The 27,380-nt window shown below is 36.6% G+C and overlaps 2 protein-coding genes across 25 annotated transcripts in view; one reads left to right on the forward strand and one right to left on the reverse strand.

Annotated features, from left to right (window-relative positions):
* PCM1 (pericentriolar material 1) overlaps nucleotides 1-3,008 on the forward strand; it is an 88,774-nt gene extending 85,766 nt beyond the window's left edge. For all 24 annotated transcript variants that reach the window (XM_079909355.1, XM_079909353.1, XM_079909334.1 and 21 more), the window contains one exon: nucleotides 1,001-3,008. In XM_079909355.1, coding sequence (XP_079765481.1) covers nucleotides 1,001-1,026 — 26 coding nt within the window. In that variant the 3' untranslated portion in view covers nucleotides 1,027-3,008. The remainder of the gene's footprint in view (nucleotides 1-1,000) is intronic.
* Nucleotides 3,009-18,942: 15,934 nt separating this feature from the next.
* The window catches only part of ASAH1 (N-acylsphingosine amidohydrolase 1), a 42,898-nt gene continuing 34,460 nt past the window's right edge, over nucleotides 18,943-27,380 (reverse strand). The window contains exons 9-14 of the mRNA XM_079909366.1: nucleotides 27,012-27,066; nucleotides 26,799-26,880; nucleotides 21,758-21,889; nucleotides 21,528-21,651; nucleotides 21,041-21,097; nucleotides 18,943-19,870 (exon numbers count right to left, since the gene is read on the reverse strand). Coding sequence (XP_079765492.1) covers nucleotides 19,781-19,870; nucleotides 21,041-21,097; nucleotides 21,528-21,651; nucleotides 21,758-21,889; nucleotides 26,799-26,880; nucleotides 27,012-27,066 — 540 coding nt within the window. The 3' untranslated portion in view covers nucleotides 18,943-19,780. The remainder of the gene's footprint in view (nucleotides 19,871-21,040; nucleotides 21,098-21,527; nucleotides 21,652-21,757; nucleotides 21,890-26,798; nucleotides 26,881-27,011; nucleotides 27,067-27,380) is intronic.

The raw sequence follows: 27,380 nt of genomic DNA on the forward strand, positions 1-27,380 counted from the left end.
AAATTAGATAATTTTCCTGTCTCCCAAACGGAAAGTATTTAGACCTACCTCTTCTTCTTTCAGTGTTTATATTTTTGGCTTTCCTGTTACCTTTGTTCTTATAAATATATACATTTTCTAGTTCCATCAACTTTGGTCATTACCCAACTACTTGCTCCTCCCCTTTTCCTTCTGCCTTCTCTGTTCAGTTTTACTCATATTCTTACGTTATTAACATTATTAAAGTAAACACACTTACATTCTGTTTTTGTAACTATAATAATTGAATCTTCTATAATTTCCTGAAGATGATTCTATATAAATATGGTTTGTTGCAGAGCCAAGTGATAGTCCCAGATTTCCTTCTTTATGGGTCTAATAGCACAACCCAAGGGCCACTCAGAGGAGCACATTTCTTGCATCAAGTTCAAAGATTTCTTTTTGTTCATCAATTCATCAGTTGATTAAACTCATATAAGATTTTTTGTTTTTTTTTTAAGAAATAGGGTGAAGAGAAGTGCAAACCAAATGTCAAACCTTCAGTTAATTCCTCACTCTTCAGCCCATTTCTGCCTGTTAGGACTCAGTTGGTACCCTCTGCACTGCCGCCTGTCCTAGTGTGTCTAGGCTGCAGCTTCCTCCCCTCTTCTCTGTGCCTCCGTCTCCTTTGAGCATCCTGGGAACTTGTGGTTCGCCATCCTCTGTTCTCTCACAGCCAGTCTTCTTCTGTTGGTCTGGGTTTATTCATTTTTATATCTTTTTTTTTCTAGTGGGGCTTTCTTTTGGAGAGAGAGGAAGTATCTGCTTAGTCTGCCGTCTTAAAATGGAAACCCTTACCTGTGCCTTTTAAACTCTTGCTGTGTGTTATCAGGGAATTATTGTAGCAAACTAAGTTTCTTTTGTAATAACTTCATATTAGAAGTGAAAGTTTTAATGGAAGAGAGCAGTATTAAACTAAATTCTATAAGGTCTTAACTTAGTAAGTAATTTATAAGGCATTAACTATGATTCTGTTTTTCAGAAACAGTGGGAGCCCAAAGTACATGAGATGTCTTCAGAGGCTCATCTAACTCTCTCTTTACATAGTCAATGCATATATGGAAATGGCACTAAATAAACATCTGTTTTGATCTGTAAAAAATGTAAATTAGTTTGACACTGCATTTTTGGTAGGTGTGCTAATTTCTGCCCATGGCAGTTTAAAACATCAAAAACTGAATTCTGGACAGATTCAAGCCTTGATACACTGTGGGTTTTTTTTCTTTTTCTTTCTGTCATTTTTTTTGGTCTTGATTTTTTTTCCCCATTGTGATGTTTGGTAACGTTAAATTTAAAATGTAGTTTTAAATAAAGTTTGGACTTAACCTGTAAACTATCTTTTTTGGAAATTATGTTGAATTCTATACAGCAAGTCACTGTTCTGTATAATTAGGCTATTCAAAGAGCAATGGTCAAGAGTTAGAGAAATATACTATTTATTGTAAAGCCCAGCCTTTAGGCCAGGCTTCCAAATAATGCCAGTGTTGCTGCTATTGGGTCTAATGTTCTTTTAGATACTTGCATGTCTTATTCCTGTGCAAGAATAGGGCAGGGTATAAAGGTTTCCAGGTTATTGTAGAATATATATTAATATTCTATTCAAATTGGATAATAAGTTTAGAACACTTGTCCTTAGTACGTAGAACTTACATAATTATCTATTAGATAAATATTTTCTAGAATTTCAATTCATATCTGTGTTGCCTCAGTCTAAAAGTAAAAAAAAAAAGTTTTCTATAATTAGTATTTCTGCACAGCCAAGTAAAGTAACATTGTGATTAATTTTAAAAGGAAAACCAAGATCTTTAAAGTAGAGATTAATAGAACTAAATTTATGTACCAGCACATTAAAGTTCTATATGCCTTCGGACAACCTTGCCTTTTGAGATGATAGTTTAGCCAAAGCATAGCAGTTGCTTCTGTATGCAGTGAGAGAGAAGCAGGTTCGCAGAGGAAGTTTTGAGTAACGGAAATCTACATGACCTCTTTGTCATGAAGTAAATCAGCTTTTAAAGGTGGTGTAGCTTTAGATCCCAGACTTGCCACATACCCAGTAAGGCTTCACATAGCCAGTTAACAATTAAGTCATCTTTACAGATTCTTTCTTGAATAAAATATGAAGAATTGTTCCAAATAGTCTTTTAAATTTGTCAACAATTAACTGAAGTATCCCATAAGAAAAGAATTTGGTTGGTATTCCTTTGAAATTCTTGCCTGATACCTCAGTGTAAAAGTATAATGTCCAGTCAGGGAGTATTAAATGAGGATTTCCCTATGAGGGCATTGACTGTATTGCTCCATAACTTAAATTATGTGAGACATATATCTCCAACTTTCTGAATTAGTAAAACTTATTCAGAAAACTATCATCCCAGAAACAGGAATTCTTATTCAATTGGCTTGACTTCAGGGAAATTGAAACATAAGTTACATTATATGTATACTTAAGTTCTGTATTTGTTTTCTAGACTCTGTACAAAAACTTCATTTTGATACTCAAGCCAAGCCTTACATATTAAGACTGTCTGTCTCTCTCTCTGCATGCATTTTAAAGATCGATACAGTGGAAGCGTTGTACTTATACCTTAGTTATTACTGTAGTATCTGTGAACCTTATCAAACTTGCTTATTTGACTTATGTTATAGCTGTTGTAATATGGTCTGTTTTTTTCTATTATAGTAGATAATTTAGTTTTAAAATACCTAGGACTTGAGAGCAGATAACTTGTTTAATATGTTTTTCCCTGGTAACTGTTGCTAAAGGGTTAGGCATTGAATATTACTGTTTGTCTTCATTTTTAAGTTAAAAATTTGGTTAGAGATAAAAGAGGAAGAAAAGGTCAAAATGAGTGAGAGAGAAACCTCGCAGGTTGAAATAATGCCTAAAAGAGTGAGCTCGCCAGACTGTGCAGCAGGTACTCTTTGTATTTTGTAACATTCACTTTGGGTAAATGCTTTTTCACTGTTAATAAATGTATATCCTGCATACAGCCCTTTTCATTTAAATGAAAATTGCATTTTCATTTAAATTGACATACTCATTTACGCTTTAGAATTTATTCCAGAATTGTGGCTTATTTGACTATTTGAAATGTGTAAAAAAAAAAAAACCCTCAATACAAACTACTATATATAAAATAGAAAAATAACAAGGTCCTACTGTATAGCACAGGGAACTATATTCAGTATCCTGTAATAAACTATAATGCAAAAGAATATGAAAAAGAATATATATATATGTATAACTGAATCACTTTGCTATACACCAGAAACTAAAACATTGTAAATCAACTATACTTCAGTTTTTAAAAAAATCAAGATATGAAAAATAATGACATATCAACCAACCAGAGAGAAGATTTATTAAACTTGAGACATTTTTCTTATAGTGGCCATGCTCTTCTATTTTTTAGTTACATCTGTCTTATATACTACATACAGAACATTCTCATATTTATTCAGAATTAGATTGGCATGTTTCTTGCTCAACTTTCTTTAATATAAAAAACTCGTTCTTTATCTGTCAAAGAAATAATTGCCTCTGGATTTCGCTTGTTTCAGTATACACGTGTAATTGCTCAGTCGCCTTGCTTGGAAGAGCCAGCATTTCTTGTTCTTTCTGCACAATTCTAATTGTTACTTTAATGTTCACTGTCTTTACATGTCTAGTTTTTTCCTCATATTAAGTAGTGTCTCTGGCTGACCCACTTTCCATTAAGGAACAAGGAACAGAGGAAAATTCTATGCCTACAAATGACTGTGATTCATATATAAACAGAGTTTTAATTATCTTATCAGTTCATTTCATCTGCCCAGACTCAGAGATATCCACAACAGAATATCCTTTAGGCCAGCAATTTATAGAAAGCTGTTGATTTGGTTATTTTGAAAACTAATCACAGCATAATGTTTCTGTATAACAGTTCTGTTCTCCCACCTACTTAATATATTTCTTGCATTATGACTTTTCCTACATGTAATTAGTTATCCCCCATATATAGGTCTAGCAAATCACATGTGATTAATTTAAAATAAATAATATAGTTATAAATATTAAGAATATTAATCAGAAATATTAAGTAGAATTATTAATTAGAAATATTAATTAGAAATCTTCACCTTTAATGAACTGTATCCCCCAGAGTTATAGTTGCCTTTTTAAGGCCATTCTCTTAATCAAATGACATCATGAAAAGGCTTTGAAAAATATAAAGTGCTATACCAGTTCACAGTAGTAGCACTCAGCATTGGTGTTAACCTTGCTTTCAGTGAGACTGTGTCTGTGTACATTTAGTGTCTCCACTGCTCCATCTCCTGTTGCCTCACAGCTGATACTCAGTATCTTCCTAGAAGGGGCACAGGCATGGGTTACTCTTATCAAATGAAGTAGTGTTCATGGAAATGCCTTGATGACAGGTACTATATATAAATGTAAGGTATCATGTGTGTATTCATGTTGGAGAAAAGAAAGGTACAGGAAAAGAAGGGCTAAGATTCTCCTCAAACTGACACAACTCAGTAGTGAGGTTTTTTGCCTACTTTTCAGTGTTCTGACAGAGTTTTAAAAACTAGACTTACATATTAAGAACCCATAATTGCTTCCATGTGTTCTTTGGCTAACAAACATTTTTTTCTGACATGTCCTGGCTGTATACTCTTTTTGTAGTTCTTCCCTCTTTAGGTAAAGAGGCAAAGTCTAAAGAGCCTTCCATAATGGATTTTAGAGGTGCAGTTTTCCCACAGTGTCACTTCCACCATTCTAGTTATCCTCCTTCTATTTAGTTTTATTTACTCTTCTTTCCATTTCCTCACTCTCTTAGTATCCCCAAATCCCCCAAAAATGTTTAAGACATAGGTAGAGTAATGGAGTTTATGCTACAAAGTTAGTATTTCCAATAGCTTTTTGGACTTTGTTCTTTAGTGAAGTGTATTTGGTTTACAGTATTATATCATTTTCAAGTGTACAAGATAGTGATACAATATTTTTATAGATTATACTCCATTTAAGGTTATTATAAAATATTGGCTATATTCCCTGTGCTGTACAATATATCCTTGTAGCTTATTTATTTCATACATAGTAGTTTGTACCTGTTTATTCCCTACCCCTGACTCCCCCCCCCCCTTTTCCCTGTCCCCTCTGGTAACCATTAGGTTGTTCTGTATAGCTATGAGACTGTTTCTGTTTTGTTATATTGTCTGTTTTATATTTTAGATTCCATGTATAAGTGATAACATTCAGTATTTGTCTTTGTCTGACTTATTTCACTAGGCGTAAGTGAACCCCAGGTTCGTCCATGTTGTTGCAGATGGCAAAATTTCATTCCTTTTTTATGGCTGAGTGTAATATTCCATCTTGTGTGTGTGGGTGTATATGTATATATATACCACATTTTCTTTATCCATTTATCTATTGATGAACACTTAGGGTGTCTCCATATCTTGGCAATTGTAAATAATGCTGCAGTGAACATTGATGTGCATGTGTCTTTTTGAATTACTGTTTTTGTTTTCTTTGGATATGTACCCAGAAGTGGAACTGCTGGTTCATATGTAGTTCCATTTTTAGTTTTTTTGAGGAATTTCCTTACTATTTTCCATAGTGGCTGCACCAATTATTCCCACCAACAGTGCACAAGGCTTCCCTTCTCTCCACACACTCAACAGCACTAAAAGACAATAGCCGTTCTGACAGGTGTGAGGTGATGTCTCATTGTGGTTTAGATTTGCATTTCCCTGATGATTAATGATGTTGAGCATCTTTTCATTTGCCTGTTGGCCATCTGTATGTCTTCTTTGGAAAAATGTCTATTCAGGTCCTCTGCCCATTTTTTAATCGGGTTGTTTGTTTGTTTTTTATGTTGAGTTGTATGAGTTCTTTGTATATTTTGGATATTAACCCCTTATCAGATAAATCATTTGCAAGTATCTTCTCCCATTCAGTAGGCAGCCTTTTCGCTTTGTTGATAATTTCCTTCGCTGTGCAAAAACTTTTTAGTTTGATGTACTTCCATTTGTTTATTTTTGCTTTTGTTTCCCTTGCTTGAGGAGATATATCCCCTCAAAAAAATCTTTTTGGAGACTGATGTCAAAGAGTGTACAGCCTGTGTTTTCTTCTAGGAGTTTTATGGTTTGTGGTCTTATAAACCATTTTCAGTTTATTTTTGTATATGGCATGAAAAAATGTTCTAATTTCATTCTTTTACATGTACCTGTCCAGTTTTCCCAGCACCACTTGTTGAAGAGACTGTCTTTTCCCCATTATATATTCTTGCCTCCTTTGTCATAGATTAATTGATCATAAGTGCGTAGGTTTATGTGTCTGTTTTTGTGCCAGTATCCAATGCTTTTGGTTACTGTAGCTTTGTAGTATAGTCTGAAGTCAGAGAGTGTGATACCTCCAGCTCTGTTCTTTTTTTCTTAAGATTGCTTTGGCTATTTTATATAGCTTTTGGGATTATAATTTTCAAGTTTATTTGGATTATGTCACATATGATTGCCTTTTTCTCCTCCCTATCTTTCTTTATATTCCACCACCACCAATTGCCAAGTTTAGGTTATACAGGTGTTTAATAGGTTAATTTCTATAATGCTTGTTATCCGTCATTGAATTCTATTATATTTGAGTATAATTTCTGATAATAGCTAGAAAAACAAGGTATATTTCAAGATGTAAATATTTTCTAACCAAAGAGATACACAAATATTCCATTTCTTGTTTCATGTGATTTTGAAACTTATTCTCTGATTGTGTCAGTGGTTAGTCTTAGAATTTCATGTAGAAAATCTCTGTACCTTCCAAGGGATTGTCAGGACTTAAAAGCTCAGCTTCATATAACATTGTATAGTTCAACTTTTTTTTTCTATCAGTATTAGCAGTCATTTTAATACATTGGAGTCCTATGTTCTTTAGCTTAAAATTCTTTCACAGACAATATTTGGACAAGTATTATAAAGCAATAAAGAGATAGTATTACTATGACTTTTGGAAACATATGATACACAAAAACATACTGATGTTTTTAGCCCACTCTATTCCTCATTTTTCTGTCTGCAAAATGAATTATCCTGGATCCAAGGATGCTCTTAGTATTTACATTTTATCAAATGGTAACTGTTTACATCTTTCAAAGGAAGATTTTTTTTTCTAATAAATTTATTTTATTTTTTGGGCTGCGTTGGGTCTTCTTTGCTGTGCATGGGCTTTCTCTAGTTGTGGCAAGCAGGGGCTACTCTTCGTTGTGGTGCACTTGCTTCTCATTGCGGTGGCTTCTCTTGTTGCGGAGCACAGGATTTAGGTGCGTGGGCTTCAGTAGTTGTGGCCCACGGGCTTATTTTGCTCCGCGGCATGTGGGATCTTCCTGGACCAGGGCTTGAACCCATGTCCCCTGCATTGGCAGGTGGATTCTTAACCACTGCACCACCAGAGAAGTCCCTCAAAGGAAGATTTATGAAAATAAATAAAAATGGAAATTAATAAGCAATTGTACAAATAATTATCAGTGTTTATTAAAATCACAGTGAACAAGACAGTGTTGAAAACGTATAGTTTATTTTGTAAGAAAATTGGGATTAAATTACAAGGATCCATGTGACCCCAGCTTTTGTCAGTCATTTCATGATTTGTGAGGCTCTGGCCCCTTCCCTTGGCATGGTGGCACAGCCTGAAAAAAATGTATACTTTCTTGTTGTTACTTAATAGAGATCTTCCTGGGCATGTTCCCCAAAACAAACTCCACAGGATGGGAGAAAGGTGCTACTACAGAGTAACAATTTTTCTTCCTACTCCCTCTAGGCTTTGTAAAACCAAAGTCAGATGTTATACAGCCCCATCCCCAACCTTAAATGTAAACAACGAAATGATGTTTTAAATTAAAGCCTTCCATCTTTGACATTCTAGAATTTCTGTATGGTGAGATTTATGAAATTCATATGGAAGTACAAAGAAGTTCTTAAAATAAATGTAGGCATTCCCTAAGACTTAATCTTTAGATCTCTCAATTACACTTTGTAAAACCTTGGTGATCTCATCTAACCTCATAACTTGAAACATCATTTATAACTTGCCTGCTTCCAAGTTTATATGTCAGTACAACCTCCCTCCCCTCTCAAAGTCTAAGTTCTTTTGAATGTCTAGTAGGTTTTCTGAACTTGATGTGTCCAAAACTGAGTTCTTGATTGTTCCAAATCTAATTTTTCTGCCGTTTTCCCATCTAATAAATGGCACTTCCATCCTTCTACTTTCTCAAGACAGAAACCCTGAAATTATCTGTAGCTCTTCTCCCACATCCAAATAGTCAGCTCTACCTTTAAAATGTAACTAGAATCTAATAATTCTCACTACCTCTTCTACTACCCTCTTTATTCAAGCCACGCTTATCTCTAGACTGGATTATTATGGTAGTTTCTTAATGCCCCTATCTCTTCCTTCCTTGGCTTTCTATAACTGAAACTCATCACAGTAGCCAGAGTGATTCTGTTCAGATGTCGGTAGCTTTCTATTTCACTCCAGTTAAGAGCTAAATAGTCTTTACAAGACTCTATGGGACTGGTTCTCTACCTCTACCTCATTTCTTATTTTCCCCATTATTCACTCAGCTTCAGTCACACTGACTTTTTGCTGTTTCTCGAACATGCTGGGGATCCTCCCACTGCTGGACCTTTGCATTTGCTGTTCCCTCAACCTAGAATGCTTTTCCCAGATATCTTTATGGCACACATTTAGTGAGATCTATGTGTGTCCAACTTAAAATTACAACCTCCACGAATCATTCTTATTCCCTTGCCACGTTTTATTTCTTTACCTATTACTTATCAACACTGTATTACTAACTTGTCTTATTGTCTGTTTCCTCTTTACTCCCAATTGAAGGGTAAGCTCTATAAGGGCAGGAATTTTTCTCTGCTTTGTCCACTGCAATATAACTAACCTTTAGAGCAGTTCTTGGCATATAGAAGGTGTTCACTGTCTATGAGTAAATGATTAAATTCTTTTAGTACTCCAAAGAGAGGTTTAAGTTCTTACATTTTACTAAGTAGGGTTGGCTATCTCATTTAATTATGACAGATTCTCTCCACTTCAACAGTTTTGAAAAGAACAGTGTAATACTCCTATAGTAGTGTATTTCAGACGGAAGAGTTCCAGCTGAAGGAAATGCAAATATATACCTAGTTATTCTTTTTCAAATCTGCTAATAGGTAAGTCATATGCATTGATTGATAATGATCAAAATGAATATGGAATTATTTAAAATGCAGTGAATTCAGTGATGTGATATGACAGCAGATTTTAATCATTGGAAAGCCTTTCAGAAAGACCAGGTTTTTACTCAAATTTAAAAGTATCTACTAAAGGTTTGTGAGAAGAGGATTCTCCCCCTGCCCCCCATTTTTCTACTAAATGGTCCATGAAAATTGGTACCGTAGTTTGGCAATATGCACCGAAGTTTTTCATGATATGTATATCCTTTGACAGAGCAGTTCAATTTCTAGAGATGTATCCTAAAGATAAACAACTTACTAAGTTGTAAGAATTCTTTTTATATTCTGGATACTAGTCCTTTGTCTTATATATTTATTATAAATATTTCCTCCCAGTCTTTGGTTTGCATTTTCATTTTTCTCTTTCAAAGAAGCTGTTAATTATGTTATGTCATTTTTTTTAATGCTTGGTACTTTGTGTCCTAAGAAATAATTTGCCTATGCCTAAGTCATTGAGGTTTTTTTCCTATTTTCTTCTAGACGTTTTATAGTTTTAGCTTTTACACGTAGGTATATCCTCCATTTTGAGTAATTTTTTTGTATGATGTGAGGTAAGGATCAGATTTATTTTCCTCCCATATAGAAATCCAGCCTGCACCATTTGTTGAAAAGACTATCCTTCTCTATTAAATTATCTTGTCACCTTCATGGAAATCAGTTGGCCATGTGTGTGTGGATCTGTATGTGGAATCTCTTTCCCACTCATTTATATATGTAGTCTTACGTCCATGTCGTTACTGTAGCTTTATACAAAGTCTTGAAAATAGGCAACATAAGACCTCTAAGTTTGTTCTTCTTTCTCAAGAACTTTTGACTATTCTGTGTCCATAATCTTGCATTTACAGTTTTAGAACTGTCTTCTTAGTTTTCACAAACAAAAAAGCTGCTGGGATTTTTATTGGAATTAACATTGAATAAATAGATCAATTTGAGGAAATAAAAATGTAAACAGTATTGAGTTTTCCAATCCATGAACCGTGTATAGCTTTCCATTCATTTAGGTTGTCTTTTGGCTCTATACAGAAATTTGGTTTGATAGTATTTGTCAACTTTGCAGTGTAACTACCTGTCTACAACATTTACTACTTGTGTAATAACTCAGCTCACCTATTATTTGCAGGACTTTGGCTATCGGCAGTATTCTTGCATTGCTGATTTCATTGTCACCGATTTGTGAAAAGGGAAGTGGCTAGGTTGATTCTTTGAAATTGTTGTTCTAGAAAAGAGGTAATTGTTAAATCACCACCACTGTTTACTGCCTGGTGGCTAAATTAACCTCCCTGCGGGAGACAAAAACAACTTAATGTTAACTCTTCTTCAGAGCAAGTGGATTCCACTCTACCTACCTCTCCAAATAGAAAGCCAAACATCCCTAGTGTTCAGTAAATATTGTCACTGAGGATCCAAGATGTGGGAAGAACAAAGGATAGGGCCAACCTTATCGATAGTTTCTAACCTTAAAGGAAAATGGAACCTTGCTTGCATTGGCATCTTCCTATTATTGCAGGGAGTGGCCGAGTAGGGCAAAGAAGGAAGAGCAGTATGAGTGTGAGCCTCTCTTGTCTGTGGGGAATATGCTGATCAAATAGGAGGTCAGAGAACAAGTACAGTGTCATCATAGTATTAGACCACAAACATCACGTTATGTTTTTTCAGCAAAAACAAGGCTGTTTTCTATTTGCTATTTTGCAGAGTTAATTTCTTCATTTTTTTTGGTGGAGGGGTGGGTGCAGTGGGGAGTATACTTATATACATCTTGCACCAACTCTTGTGACATTGTGTGTATTGACAGCAAGGTTTAAATGAGACGTCAGTGATTGGTCAAGCCCTTTGAAGGCCATCTCTGCCAAGTAAGAATATTGTTTGTATGAAAAACACCATGAATTCAGCAAAGCATCAGACCCATCAAGGAAAATTATACCGAGAAGTTTGGGTAGAGGAGATTAATTTGAAGTCTTTGTGATCTATACAATTACTGAAGGTGTTCAGTATTACACAATAGATGCCAATACCTCCTGACTGTTGTTTTTCACTGAAATGTTTTAAAATCCACATCTGTCACCATAAAACGTCATGTCAAATTTATTTCTCTATCCTTATCATTACCCTTCCCTAGCACTTTAAATACAATTAAAAGGAAAGGATAAAGAAAAGAAAGCATACGTGTGGGTACTGTTCAGTACACTCTGCATCCTTCATTGTTCTGAGAACTTTTTTTTTTAATTGACGTGTAGTTGATTTACAATATTGTGTTAGTTTCAGGTGTACAGCAAAGTGATTCAGTTATATATATATATTTTTCAGATTATTTTTCATTATAGGTTATTACAAGATACTGAATATAGTTCTCTGTGCTATGCAGTAAATCCTTGTTGCTCATTTATTTTATATATAGTAGTTTTTTAATCCCATACTCATTTATCCCTCCCCCCATCTTCCCCTTTGGTAACCACAGTTTGTTTTCTATGTCTGTGAGTCTGTTTCTGTTTTGTATATAGATTCATTTGTATTATTTTTTTAGATTCTACATATAAGTGATAAAATATTTGTCTTTCTCTGACTTACTTCACTTATTATGATATTCTCTAGTCCATCCATGTTGCAGCAGATGGCAATATTTCATTTTTATGGCTGAGTAACATTCCATAGCGTGTGTGTGTACATCTTCTTAAACCAGTCATCTATTGATGAGCATTCGGGTTGTTTCCATGTCTTGGCTATTGTAAATAGTGCTGCTATGAACATTGGGTTGCATGTAGCTTTCAAATGAGAGTTTTCCTCTTTTCTGGATTTAAGCCCAGGAGTGGGACTGCTGGGTCATATGGTAGCTCTATTTTTAGTTTTTTAAGGAACCTCCATACTGTTCCCCAGTGGCTGCACCAATTTACATTCCTGCCAACAGTCCGGGAGGGTTCCCTTTATCTCCACACCCTCTCCAGAATTTATTATTTGTAGGCTTTTTGATAATGGTCATTCTGACCAGTGTGAGGTGTTACCTCATTGTAGCTTTGATTTGCATTTCTCTGATAATTAGCGATGTTTGCATCTTTTCATGTGCCCCTGTTGGCCATCTATATGTCTTCGGAGAAACGTGTATTTAGGTTCTTCTACCCCTTTTATTTTTTGGATATTGAGTTGTATGAGCTGTTTGTGTATTTTGGAAATTAAGCCCTTGTTGGTCACATCATTTGCAAATATTTTCTCCCAGTCCATAGGTTGTCTTTTCGTTTTACGATTTCCTTTGCTGTGCAAAAGCTTTTATGTTTGATTAGGTCCCATTTGTTTATTTTTGGTTTTACTTTTTTTGCCTTGGGAATGGATCTGAGAAAATATTGCTACTATTTATGTCTGGGAGTGTTTTGCCTATGTTCTCTTCTAGGAGTTTTATGGTGTAATGTCTTATATTTAGGTCTTTAAACCATTTTGAGTTTATTTATTTCTATATATTGTGTGAGGGAGTGTTCTAATTTCACTGTCCAGCTTTCCCAACACTAGGTGCCGAAGAGACCGTCTTTTCTCCATTTTATATTCATGCCTCTTTTGTTGAAGATTAATTGGCTGTAGGTGTGTGGGTTTATTTTTGAGCCTTTTTTTTTTAACCCAGTGCTGGCTCTTCCTGAGGAGAGCTAATAGGCTTTTTTAAGAGCACAAAAATGCATGTAACAATCTGTACAGAGACAAGAGAATTCTGTCCTCTTCTAAATAGCGCCCAAGTCTGGCTTCAAACTCTAGGATCACTAACTCTAGCAGCCCTTGCCTGAAGCAGTGATCGAATAAATCCTCTTTGATGTTAACCTCCTCCTCCTGTGACACAGTAGTCACCAGAGAGGGAGTGTGTGGCAAGGAGGGGAAGCTGAGGAAGGAAATGGGAGGGAGGATTCTTTGTTTAATGTCTTTAGTGTCTACAAAGACAGAGACCTTGCCTTTTCTTTTTTGCCCAACATGGTATCCCCAGTACCTAGCAGACCACCCATGTTGTTGAATGTGCTCCCAGGTATATTTTTAACAACCTTATTTGAGTGATTATTGTGAACTCTATACAATTTGCTAAGTTTTTACATAGGTATACACCCGTGATACCCTTACCACAGTCAAGATAATGACTTCCTGAGGCCTCTTGGGAATCCTTCCGTCTCACCTCTGCCCTACTTCACCTCATATCCAGGTAACCACTGATTTGCTGTCACTATTGATTAGCTTGCATTTTCTAGAAATTTATATAAATGCAGCTGTACAGCGTATGTCTTTGGCTTTCTTTACTCAGCATATTATTTTGAGATTCATGTTGTAGCATGTATCCATCGTTCATTCCTTTGAATTGCTGAACAATGTTACATTGTATGGACATACTGAGACTGCTAGGTGGTGTTTCGGGGGGCTCCGAGGAGCTCCGGTTCTTTATGTCTCAGTGAAAAATTCAGCGAAGGCAAAGTGATACGTAAGAAGTGACCTACTAGAATAGGACGCTTGTGAGGCTTACAGGCAGGCGGGCAAGAGGGTGCCAGGCTCTGAGAACTTAGTGGGCTACGGCTTTATAATCAAAGGAAAAGTGGGGAGAGAGAAAAGACCCCCTTCTTCCTCACTCCCGAGTAGACGTCAGGCTTCCATCATCAGCTCCTCCTCCACGTTCGGGGGGGGGGGGTCTTCCTGTCCCTGCCTGGTCAAGCCAAGCAAAAAGATATTAACATGTACTTAAATATGGCAAATCATCTTAGGTTTTGGTATAATGTCACCTTTTCCTCATATTTTGTTTTTAGTGTGCGCAGAAGAGCATGTGCTAGGCATCATTTAACTTACTGAGCTCACTGCATGGTGGATGGATGTGGGTCTCTTGCCACCATTGTTTTATTGTTTTGGGGCATGTCTCATGCTTCTATTGCATGGTTTTGTTGCTAAGCAACCCTGCTTTCTTGAGTGATCATTAACTTACAGGGGTCTCCCATACTTTTTTCTTTACTTACAGACCCTAGTGGGATTCACTCTTTAATTACCTAATTTGTCCCTTTACTCTGTCCCTATCAGTAACACCATTGTTTATCCGTTAATCTGTTGATGCACACTGGATTGTTTCCGGTTTGGATTTCCCAGTGTAGCTGTACCATTTTTCATGACTCCTCCATTACACACTGAGGCTTCCACTTCACTTGCTCCACGTCCCAGCCAACACTTGGTATCATCAGTCTTTGTAATTTTTAGACATTCTAATACGTGTGTAGTGGTATCTCATTATGGTTTGACCTGCGCATCCCTAATAACTAATGATCTGGAACATCTCATGTACACACTTGCCGTCCATATGTTGTCTTTGAAGTGTCTTCAGATATTGTGCCTATTTTTAAAATTGGGTTGTTGGATTTCTTATTTTTGAGTTGTAAAAGTTGTTTATATATTCTAAAGTCTTTTATTAGATCAGTGACCTGCAAATCTTTCCTGAGGCTTTCTATTCTTTTTTCAGTGCTTATTAAAGAAGTTCTCAGTTTTGATGGAAGCTGATTTACTATTTTCTCTTATGCATCATGCATGTAGTATCATATCTAAGAAATTTTTCCATAACCCAAGGTCACATAGATTTTTCTTGTTTTCTCCTAGAGGTTTTATAGCTTTAGATTTTTACATTTAGGTCACTGATTATCATTTTGAATTAATTTTTGTATATGGAGATATGGATCAATGTTCCTTTATTTTCTGATTAGTATCCAGTTGTTCCAGTTCCATTTGTTAAAAATACTATCCCTTTTCTCCTGAACTGTACGTGCACCTACTGAATGAATGTTCGCTCAGTTCATTTCTTTGTCGAGCTGCAGGAAGTAAGAAGGATATAGAAAAGGGAGCCAGACCTGTTTGTACTTAGGATAAAATGTAATCATGACAAAAGCAGTACCTTGAAAGCCTTGCAAGCAGAACACCACTTAAGTATTGCCTTTATGAATAAGGCCAAGGATCACTCCAGCCTGGTTCTATCCATCTCTGGGCAGACACTGTGGAAGGACAGAATAGAATCTTTTTCTTATTCCAGTGCTGGATAAGTTGTTGTCCCCAAAGGCTTCTGGAATTCAGTGACTCAGTAGCCAGAAGGGTTGAATGTTATGTAAGTTGGTATTTCCAGAATGACTTGATTTACGAAATGGTACCTGTAGAGCCCTGGATACACCACTCAGTGTTGAACTTGTTGACTTCAATGTGAAGTGCTTCAGTTACAAGCTGTTGATTCTGTCTAGGTGGAAAATACTGTCTTGGAACACAGGGCCAAGAGTCACAATTCCTAGATTTCTTCCCACCCTTTCAGATCAGATTTTCCAGGTTTAGAGGGTCCTCCATCAGGTTTTCCTTCTCCTTTTTTTCAGTTGCCCTGACACAGGCACCTGTTATCAGTACTCATAGTGGACCCTTTGCCAAATTGGAGTTGTAGCCCACCTGACCCCGTCTCCCCAGGAATGTCTTTACAGGATGCCCCAGGGATTCTCTGAAAATGAATCTGGCAATGGAAATAGAGTAACTGTACTCACTCTTATAAATGTGTTCACCGATGTCATCTGACAACAATTACTGTCTTGGGAAAAGGCGTTCTCCCCACTGTTGGTGGAAGTGTATAAAGATTCCAGCATGGCAGGCGCTTCGGTAGTAGCGTACAAAGTAAGTGTGCACCTAAACACATCTTTATTATCCGCTCTGTAAACTTTCATATACTCGAAATATGTTCACTGTAGCATTACTTACAATTGCAGAACTATGAAAAACTAAATGTCCACAAAATGTATTTTAGAATCCTACAAAGCATTTTAAAAGTATGATGAAAATTGATAGTGACATGGAAGGAGATTAATACTGCTAAACGAAAAACAAAAATAAGCATAGGACATAGCACAGAGTATGTGTGAGGGGTTACCTCCCAGGAGAGGAGTGGAATTAGGGAGAGTGAAATAAAGAGACTTCTGTTTCTTTTCATTAAAAAAAATTTTTTTCTAACCAAAAGGAATAAATTACTATATTGTTTGTATATTCAAAAAAATATTAAAATAACCTAGCCCACTGGCTTCTGTACAGAAGCCATCAAGTAGCTTAGAGGTGTAACTGATAAAAAGTAGGTCTGACACAAATTTAATGTGGTATTCTCTGTACACAGACAAAATCCTTTATTTTACTATACCTAGTATAGTAGGTATAAACCCACACACCTATACCTAGGTTACATAACTTTATTAATAAAATTTTAAAATTACTGTTAAGTAAACCTTGTGGCAGTATCTAAAGCAGAACATGAAAAAAACATTCCTTCTAAATCAATGTCATAAATGTCACCTGATAAAAAAATTGCACCTTCCTGTTTTTCTATGCTAAACTCTAAAATACTGCTGCTCAGTGCTAAAAGTTTTAAATTTGTTTTAATTTGAAGGGCAAAAAGTTGCTCTGTAGGAAAACTAATGGAATTGTCAAAAATAAAATTATAAAAAATTCTTCAGTAAAAGTTACACTTCTGTTTTCTAACTAACTTGGCAAAGCTGCAACTGTTTATTTAAAAATTTATTTCAAAGTATTTTACACAAAATGATACACCAAAGGATAATCGCTTTGATTAAAATTCTAATAACTTGAAAATTTTATTAGCTCTTCTCTGTGTTTTTAGTGCTGAATTTGTCACTGTTTTAAGTAGCTTAGTTGAAAAAAAAAAGTTAAAAGCACTTGTACTCAACTCTTGAAATCTAGGATCTAGCTGGATAGCCTATCATCAATTCTATGATTTTAAAAAAAGAAAAAAAAATAGCTCTAATCTCTTCTCCTAAAAAGAACTTAACGATTTTTTAAAAATCCATCATATTAGCTCTTGGCATATTGAGAGCTTAAGGAGATGACAGAAAAAGATTTTCAATATCAGATTATTTTGGCCATGGCAGATTTTCAACGTGAAAATGATTTGAAAAATATAAATTTTTACCTGGCTTCTAAGACAACGGTATTGTTCAGTACATACTGATTTGTTACAGATTCCCTTATTCCATCTAGCAACTGTAAATTAACAGGATAAAACACATAATACTGAAAATCTATTTTCTACAGTCAAGACGATAAACTTAATTCTCTACTGATAATGACAGGGCAAGCCAGTCATTAGGTGTTAGGTACACAAGGAAATATTTATTTTCAGTAACTAAGATGGAAAGTCTTACTTATTCCATTTGGCGATAATGGTTCATTGTACCTGAGTATGTGAATAACAGAAACTGTTATTAACATCAAGTTTTTTCTCCTTGGTCATTGCTCCTGGGGGTAATGAGATTTCACTCACCCACACATACATGGGTATGCATGGTCTTGCAAGTTGATGTGTTAGAACACCCATCTCTTATCATATTTTGAAATAATGCTCTCACCCCAGTCTCATATCTGTATGTGGGAGTTGAAATTGTTTGTTTAGCCCAGTGGGCTACTATAGAGCATAACTTGAATTGATTATGTTTTCCTGAGACTGAAATAGGGTTGGCATTGAACTCAGGTGCTACATGTTTTCAAAATGAAACAAATTTACTGTCAGTGTGTAAGATATACATATGTATTATACAGATGTTATCTGTGTATAAAAATAACGTCCACTTCCAACTGACAGGCTATTTGGAGGCATCTGAGCTAGCTGCCCATGACTGCTTTAACAATGCACATGCTTTCTGCAAATTAGTGTGTCGTCATTATTTTGAAATACTTATTAAGAAAACTTTTGATTAGATTCACCCATGCATGTTTGTGAATAAAGAAAACTACGACGGTTCTGACGTCTCCAACAGCACCTGGCGGTCGGCTGCTACCTAACTGCCTCCTAACCTGAGATGCATTTTAAATCTGGATTCATAAAGCTAGAAGAAAACCCTGGAGAAAACTGGGGTTAAACCCTCACTTGACAAAGGCAGACCTGAGGGTGTAGGAAGGCTTGGTGGCTTGTCCCAGGGCACGCAGCTGCGATGAAAGGCCTCCGGGTTCACTTTCCACCCAGAGCTCTGTGATGGTGCTTTCCAACCTTTTCGCGTGCCATGGCGCACATAGAAAATGACAGTGTTTTAAGACACACTGAGGTAAACTGGAGGGGACAAGGGACTTCATGAAAAATTCATGACATTTTCTATTAAAAAGTTATGAAACGTGTACATTACAAAATATTTTTTAAAAAAATTAATCGAATCTTGTTTTCAACACAAATCCTCTTGTAATTCTCCTTGCTTCACTAAGATAATACTAGCATCACTGCAGTCACACCACCTGTCGGGGAGAAGCTGCCTCTGGACACACACTCGGTTGATAGCACTGAGTTAGGGTTAGTCATGTAAGACTGTGACCATTTAGTCTTAAGTTGAATAACCCACTTCCATAACCCTTGTAATGTTAATTCAAATACTATATTCAGCTCAGATTTCTCCATATCCCCACCCTCAAACCAACACGTGAGGTACACACTCAGCCCACATGACTGCTGACTGACACTTCTTCCAATGACTGTTTACTGAATGTCACGAATACAGCTGACATTATACAGAAATGGAGTAGCTACAGTCTTGCCCAACTGTCATACATTTCAAAACTGAAGGTCTGAAAGGTTAACAAGTCCTATCAGCACTTCTCATAGATTTCTGAAAAACATTTTTAGTAACTATACTTAGTTAAAAAAATACATATTGATCAGGAAAAACTAAAAATCTATTTATTAAATGAATGATACTTAGGAGAGTTTAACAGTTCACCTCCCATTTTCCACTAGTCTTTGACCTGCTTATTTACTATTGATTCATAGAACCCAGGATTGTTTTTGAAATTTATTTAATAACTTCCTGGGGTTAGTGGGTGGTAGGTTAGTTATGAAAAAGCAAACACTTCAATGCTGAGTATAAAAGACTGCCTTGCAAAGCTGTTACTTCAAGAACCCCAGAAAATACTTCTGTTCAGTCAAAAGCCCATGTGCTGCCCATGAAGAGAAACATACAGCTGAATGCCTGTCTCATCCCCCTCCAATCAAAATTAGTGAAATACACTGCTGTCACAGACAGCAAAAACAATGGTATATTAATTTTAATAGTAAGAGCCAGGAAGAAAAGACAAAAACATACAAATATGTAAATAAAAGTGAAAAACTGAATAATATGGACTATTTAACTATTACACAGATGTACAGGATTCTGTGCTCACAGAGAATCTTGCTTTATCCATGGGGGTGGGTCCCGCAATAGTTGTAATTACCCATCCCCATCCTCAAATGAATCAGACTGAAATGAACCACAGTAAGTTCTGGATGATTGTTGTACTTCACTAAAAGGAGTTAATTTGTATATAAGAAAAATCAACCATTACGGCAAAAGCAGCCTGTGAATTGTAAACATACCAAGCAGGACAAGCTCACACCTCAGAGAACCCGTCCTCAGTCTCAGTCTTCTGAAGGAGATCAGACAGCTGTACTTCTCAGCCCCGTGTGAGCTCCCATCTTGATGTCATACAGGTCGCACCCTATAGGCCAGGTGTGTGCTCACCAACCTATACAGGGGTCTGGGCAGTCCCGCAGGTATGTTTCAAATTGACCTTTGGTAACGTCTATCAAGGCTGTGTATACCGTCAGCTGAAAGAAAAGTTATTTTTACTTTGAGGATGTTTTCAATTCTAAGATGACCTGCCTCATATTAGCATTTCTTGTGGAATTGCTTATGAAGATTCTTAACATTAAATAATTAATATGTAATATATATGTGAAAAGATACAAAGTAAGTATCATATAATATAAAGATCCCAAAAATTAATAAGTCAATAACAACTAAAATAGGTCATGATATAAACAGGCGTGGGAGAGAATCTTCAGTTCTTTACAAGGTCTTAATTCTGAGCAGTATACTGCTTCACCACCAAAGCTTTCAGGCTCACTTAACCCTCCTCAATGCATAATTTACAAAGACGAATGGTGTACTATGGAGTATAAACAGTTTAGCTTTGGCTATCCTTATCCTGAAAGCATTTCTCACGCAGTGAGGGAAACTCTGCAGACATGCAGAAGGCACACATCCAGCTCACACAGAATGTGTAAGTAACCCAACCGTGAGCTCACACGAAGATGGAGTGGGCAAAATGAGAAGTATGGCAGGGTCAGTGGGCATAAGGAAGGCTTCCCTCAGGGCCGGGTTCTCAGTCACATGCTAACGAACAGGACAGTTTGTTCTGGCAGAGGTGATGGAGGCACACTGATTTCAGGGAGGGTTTAGGAAAAGGACCAAGGAAAAGAAGAGAAGGAACAAATGGGGAAAATCAGAGGATCAGAAATACACACGAAGGGGCTACTGGCAAATTGGATGATTAGGACACTTTTGCATATTTTAGCTATAGAGTAGGGATAAGATAAAAGGATGTAATAACGTTTAAGAGAAACCCTAATCCACTAAGAAAGCAAGTTGTCTGAAAAGATACTTCAGACTTTGTCAAGTATCAGGTGCAGCATACAACATTCGGTTCCCCACAGACGGAGAAGTCAAGACTGACATGCTAGACTCAGTCCAAATGCCATGTAAGAAAAGCTGGAAATAACACTCTGACCAAACTGCATTATCAAGCTGCAGTGACCAACTTCTTTGTCACATTCCAAGAGTTACGGCTTTGGTCACAAAAACATTTTAAAAAGCAGCCTTAAGCTGAACATGATTTGGGATTCTAGCTCTGATTAATCCAAGACAACAGGGAAAGATAAAACATGGGATCAAATTCTTTTCCTAAAAGCAAATTAATTAATTATTTAAAAAAATACCTTGTTGAGGACAGGTTTTGTTGACAGGACATCGTACATGGTTGCAAATGAGATATTCTAAAACACAAAAATAGTTGTTTTCAGTACATTAAATACAGATGTTGGCAGCCTTATCCACAGAAGTGGGTCATCAGACCAAGACATTCTTCAATCAACCTCCCTGCTCCTCCATAAAAGAATTTCCCTTGGGGTCACTGTTACAGGTGATGATTCTAATATATCACATTTTCTTTCTTTCTCTTCCTCCCCTCTTGAATTCTTGCCATTCAACTCCACAGAGTGGTGTCCGGCATTAACTAAGAAACGAAAAAGTACGGCAAAATTTTGCTCTTTACATTAAAAACAAAACAGAAACTCAGTTGGGACTGTCCAGAGACAATGACTAATGGGAGGTTTATAAATTCTTCAAAGGCCAATGAAAAATGCCAGAATGGACATAACCTTTAATAGTCACCATTTCTTTCTGTATATGACACTGTGAACGTACCTCTTGGGTTGTCTGGTTTAGACACATCTTTGCAGGTGTTCTGCGATTATCAAGGAAGAAGGGATTTTTCCAACGGTCATAATTTGTTTGCACCACATACCATATACCCTGCTTGGGGTCGAGTCTAGATACAAAAACAGAGATTCCTCCTAGGTTTCATGCCTTAAACCTGTACACACGTCAGTCTATGCTTTACTGTCTGCTTATTTTGCTTTAACAAATGTACTTACTCATATATATCCAAAGACTGTTCTCTGTCTCGTGTAATCACACAACCCTCCCCAGACTTGTTGCCTCCCAGGATAAAGTATGCTGGGGCCAATACTTTGGTTTTGGTCAATATAGTCTTGGCTTCTTCATAACTATACAGAAACATTTGAAACAAAGGAAACATTTTTAGTCGACTTGGAATGGGAATTTTTTAGCTGTGGAAACTAAAGGGAAACAAATATCTGAGGAACACCTTTTTTTAAAAAGGATAGTGAACAATGGCTCAGGAAGAAACAATCGCTGACTCCTATGTGGTGAAACACTGAGATCTGAAATGTTCCCTCTAACCTGAAGGACAAAAAAAAAAAACGGTCTCAAGAGATCACCTTTCACCCTTATAGTCTATACCTTTCACTCAACAATAGAACTAGGAAAAATAATATAAATTTATATATATATATATATATATATATATATATATATATATATATAAAATAGGTGGTAACAAAGCACCAAGCTGATCTCCCTGTGCTATGCAGCTGCTTCCCACTAGCTATTTTACATTTGGTATGTATATATGTCCATGCCACTCTCTCTCACTTCGTCCCAGCTTACCCTTCCCCCTCCCCGTGTCCTCAAGTCCATTCTCTATGTCTGCGTCTTTATTGCTGTCCTGCCCCTAGGTTTGTCAGCACCATTTAAAAAAAAATTTAGATTCCATATATATATGTTAGCATATGGTATTTATTATTCTCTTTCTGACTTACTTCACTCTGTATGACACTCTAGATCCATCCACCTCACTACAAATAACTTTGTTTCTTTGTATGGCTGAGTAATATTCCATTGTATATATGTGCCACATCTTCTTCATCCATTCATCCGATGATGGACACTTAAGTTGCCTCCAAGTCCTGGCTATTGTAAATAGTGCTGCAATGAACCTTGTGGTACATGACTCTTTGAATTACGGTTTTCTCAGGGTATATGCCCAGTGGTATTGCTGGGTCATATGGCAGTTCTATTTTTAGTTTTTTAAGGAACCTCCACACTGTTCCCCATAGTGGCTGCACCAATTTACATTCCCACCAACAGTGGAGGGTTCCCACTTTTCTCCACACCCTCTCCAGTATTTTATTGTTTGTAGATTTTTTGATGATGGCCATTCTGACTGGTGTGAGGTGATACCTCATTGTAGTTTTGATTTGCATTTCTCTAATGATTAGTGATGTTGAGCATCCTTTCATGTGTTTGTTGGCAATCTGTGTATCTTCTTTGGAGAAATGTCTATTTAGGTCTTCTGCCCATTTTTAGATTGGGCTGTTTGTTTTTTTGATATTGAGCTGCATGAGCTGCTTGTATATTTTGGAGATTAACCCTTTGTCTGTTGATTCGTTTGCAAATATTTTCTCCCATTCTGAGGGTTGTCTTTTCATCTTGTTTATGGTTTCCTTTGCTGTGTAAAAGCTTTGAAGTTTCATTAGGTCCCATTTGTTTATTTTTGTTTTTATTTCCATTTCTCTAGGAGGTGGGTCAAAAAGGATCTTGCTGTGATTTATGTCATAGAGTATTCTGCCTATGTTTTCCTCGAAGAGTTTTATAGTGTCTGGCCTTACATTTAGGTCTTTAACCCATATTGAGTTTATTTTTGTGTATGGTGTTAGGGAGTGTTCTAATTTCATTCTTTTACATGTAGCTGTCCAGTTTTCCCAGCACCACTTACTGAAGAGGCTGTCTTTTCTCCACTGTATATTCTTGCTTCCTTTATCAAAGATAAGGTGACCATATGTGCATTGGGGTACTATGATCTAAATGAAGATTTTATTATACAAATTTTTATTTTCTGTATGGGTGGGGATTTTTTTTACACCAAGAAAAATTCATAGATGCCCTTCATAGGGGCACTATCCCCAGAACTTTTTAAATAAATCATTTCATTTTCTTGCTATAAACATACACACACAAAACATGAAGAATTCCATGAGTGTCAAAGGTTCACCTAAGAAATTCTGAAATAGTTCCTCAGTGGAAGATAAAGCTGGGAAATATTTTAATATGAGTAATTTAAAATAAACTATATTAAAAGGATCATACAGCATGATGCAATGATGGTTCAACATCCACAAATCAATTTGATACACCCATTAACAAAATGAAGGATAAAAATATGATCTTAATAAATGCAGAAAAAACATTTGACAAAATTCAACATCCATTTATTCAACATCTCAAAAAAGTGGGTATAAAGGAAACATACCTCAACATAATAAAGGCCATATATGACAAGCCCACAGTTAACATCATACTCAGCAGTGAAAAGCTAAAAGCTTTTTCTCTAAGATTAGGAACAAGACCAAGTTGCCCACTCTTGCCCTTTTTATTCAATACAGTATTGGCAGTATTAGCCAGAGTAATCAGGCAAGAAAAAGAAATAAAAGGTATCCAAATCAGAAAGGAAGAACTGAAATTGTCACTATCTGCAGATGACATAATACTCTATATAGAAATCCCTAAAGACTCTGCCAAAAAAACTGTTAGGAATAATAAATTCAGTAAAGTTGCAGGACACAAAATCAGTATACAAAAATCAGTTGTGGTTCCATACACTAATAACCAACTATCAGAAAGAGAAATTAAGAAAACAATCCCATTTACAATTACATTAAAAAGAATAAAATAGGGCTTCCCTGGTGGCACAGTGGTTAAGAATCCACCTGCCAATGCAGGGAACACGGGTTCGATCCCTGATCTGGGAAGATCCCACATGCCGCGGAGCAACTAAGCCCATATGTCACAACTACAACTACTGAGCCTGCGCTCTAGAGCCCACAAGCCACAACTACTGAGTCCACGAGCCACAACTACTGAAGCCCGTGCCTAGAGCCTGTGCTCCGCAACAAGAGAAGCCACTGCAATGAGAAGCCCGCTCACCGCAACTAGAGAAAGCCCACACACAGCAACGAAGACCCAATGCAGCCAAAAATAAAAAAAATAAATTTATATACATATATAAAAATCTCTATAAAGAAGAATAAAATACATGGGAATAAATTTAACCAAGGAGGTGAAAGACACAAACAGAAAGATATTCCACTGTCATGGACTGGAAGAATTAATGTTAAAATGTCCAAACTACCCCAAAACAAGCTACAGATTCACTGCAATCCCTATCAAAATTCCAAAGGCATTTTTCACAGAAATAGAACAATCCTAAAATTTGTGTGGAATCACAAAAGGCCCTGAATAGCCAAAGCAATCTTGAAAAAGAAGAATAACTATATTCCACACTGTATTACAAAGCTATAGTAATCAAAACAATGGTACTGACATAAAAACAGACACATAGATCAATGGAACAGAATAGAGAGCCCATAATTAAGTTATGAAAAAAGAACCAAGAATATACATTGGAGAAGGACAGTCTCTTCAATAAATGGTGTTTGGGAAACTGCACAGCTACATGCAAAAGAATGAAACCAAACCACTATCTTACACCATACACAAAAATCAATATGGATTAAAGACTTAAATGTAAGACCTGAAATCATAAAACTCCTAAAGGACAACACAGGCAATAAGCTCCCTGACACTGGTCTTGGCAATGAGTTTTTGGATTTGACACCAAAACAAAGGCAACAAAGACAAAAATAAACAAGTGGGAATACCTCAAACTAAAAAGCTTCTAAACAAATAAAACCATCAACAAAATGAAAAGGCAACCTAGTGAATGGGAGAAAATATTTGCAAATCATTTATCTGAGGAGGGGTTAATATCCATAATATATCTGGAACTCATACCACTCAATAGCAAAAAAAAAAAGACAACCTGGTTAAAAAATGGACAGAGAATCCGAATAGACATTTTTCCAAAGATGGCCAACAGGTGCATGAGAAGGTGGGAAATGCAAGTCAAAGCCACGATAAGCTATCATCTCACATGTCAGACTGGCTATTATCAAAGAGACAAGCGGTAACAAGTGTTGGCCAGGGTGTGGAGAAAAGGGAACCCTTGTGCACTGTTTGTGGGAATGTAAATTGGTGCAGCCACTATGAAACCACCAGTATGGAGGTTCCTCAAAAAGCTAAAACCACCATTACCACCACCACCAATCCCACTTCCAAGTGTTTATCTGAAGGACATGAAAACATGAACTCAGAAAGATGTCTGCAGCCCCACATTTACCACAGCACTATTTACAATAAGCCAAGTTATGGAAACAACCTAAGTGTCCATCTAAGGACGAATGGATAAAGAAGATGTGGTACATATACAAGAGTATTACTTAGCCAAAAAAAAAGAATGAAATCTTGCCATTTGTGACAACATGGATGGACCTTGAGAGCATTTTGCTAAATGAAATAAATCAGACAGAGAAAGACAAATACCATGTGATCACACTTATAAGTGGAATCAAAAAACAAACAAAGGAATTCATAGATACAGAGAACAAACTGGTGGTTGACTGGGGGTGGGTGGTGACAGGTGGGCAAAACGGGTGAAGTGTCAAAAAGGTACAAACTTCCAGTTATAAAATAAGTATAAGTCCTGGGGATGTAATGTATATCATAGTGTATACAGTTAATAATACTGTACTGCATATTTGAAAGTTGCAAAGAAAGGAAATCTTAAAAGTTCTCATCAAAAGGAAAAAGAGGGCTTCCCTGGTGGCGCAGTGGTTGAGAGTCCACCTGCCGATGCAGGGGACATGGGTTCATGCCCTGGTCCGGGAAGATCCCACATGCCGCGGAGCGGCTAGGCCCGTGAGCCATGGCCGCTGAGCCTGCGCGTCCGGAGCCTGTGCTCCGCAACGGGAGAGGCCACAGCGGTGAGAGGCCCGCACACCGCAAAAAAATAAAAAAAGAAAAGAAAAAAAAAAAGGAAAAAGAAATGTGTAACTATGTGAGGTGATGGATGTTAACTAGACTTATTGTGGTAATCATTATGCCATATATACAAATATCTAAACATCTTGTAGTACATCTTAAACTAGTATGTCAACTGTATCTCAAGAAAAAAATAATAAATATTAAATCTGATAATAAAGCAACCAAACAGATTACCTTGTGCTATTTTCCAGAACTGATCTAATGATAAACCCTATCCACTTGGCATCTTTCTTTCCCAAAATCCATTCTATGACACCTGGAAGAGATCAAACACACACAGTGTCACAGGTCCTAGAAGACATTAAACTATTAACCAGAAGGCACAGTCTAGCCCTCCTCTTAAAACAGCTATGAAACTCCCATTTTATTTAAGAACTCTCTACTCACCCATAAAACCGCCATTTGTACTGAAACGTTCATTAAGCGTAAGACTAAGTAGTCCCTGAAAAGAAAACCAAGCAATGTCAGAAACCTCAGCCATCCTGTTTAAGGCCCCCTCACTGTGCTATTTTACACTGTTATATCAGGTCCTGGATTGGGAAATTGAGCCGGGGTGGGGGGAGAAAAATCAAAACCATGATACTCTCACCTTCTATTAACAGAGCTTTTTTAGAAGTTCAAAGCATTTTTCACATATACTGCGTGAGATAAGTAGGTGGGATGCTGTTGGCCACAATTTTCTGACCAGGAAACTTAAGTGCAGAGACTTAATGACTAACTTGCTTAAGGGGCAGACCCATGGCCAGATCCAGATTT

The sequence above is a fragment of the Stenella coeruleoalba genome (genome assembly GCF_951394435.1).
Source record: "Stenella coeruleoalba genome assembly, chromosome: 21".
NCBI lineage: Eukaryota > Metazoa > Chordata > Mammalia > Artiodactyla > Delphinidae > Stenella > Stenella coeruleoalba.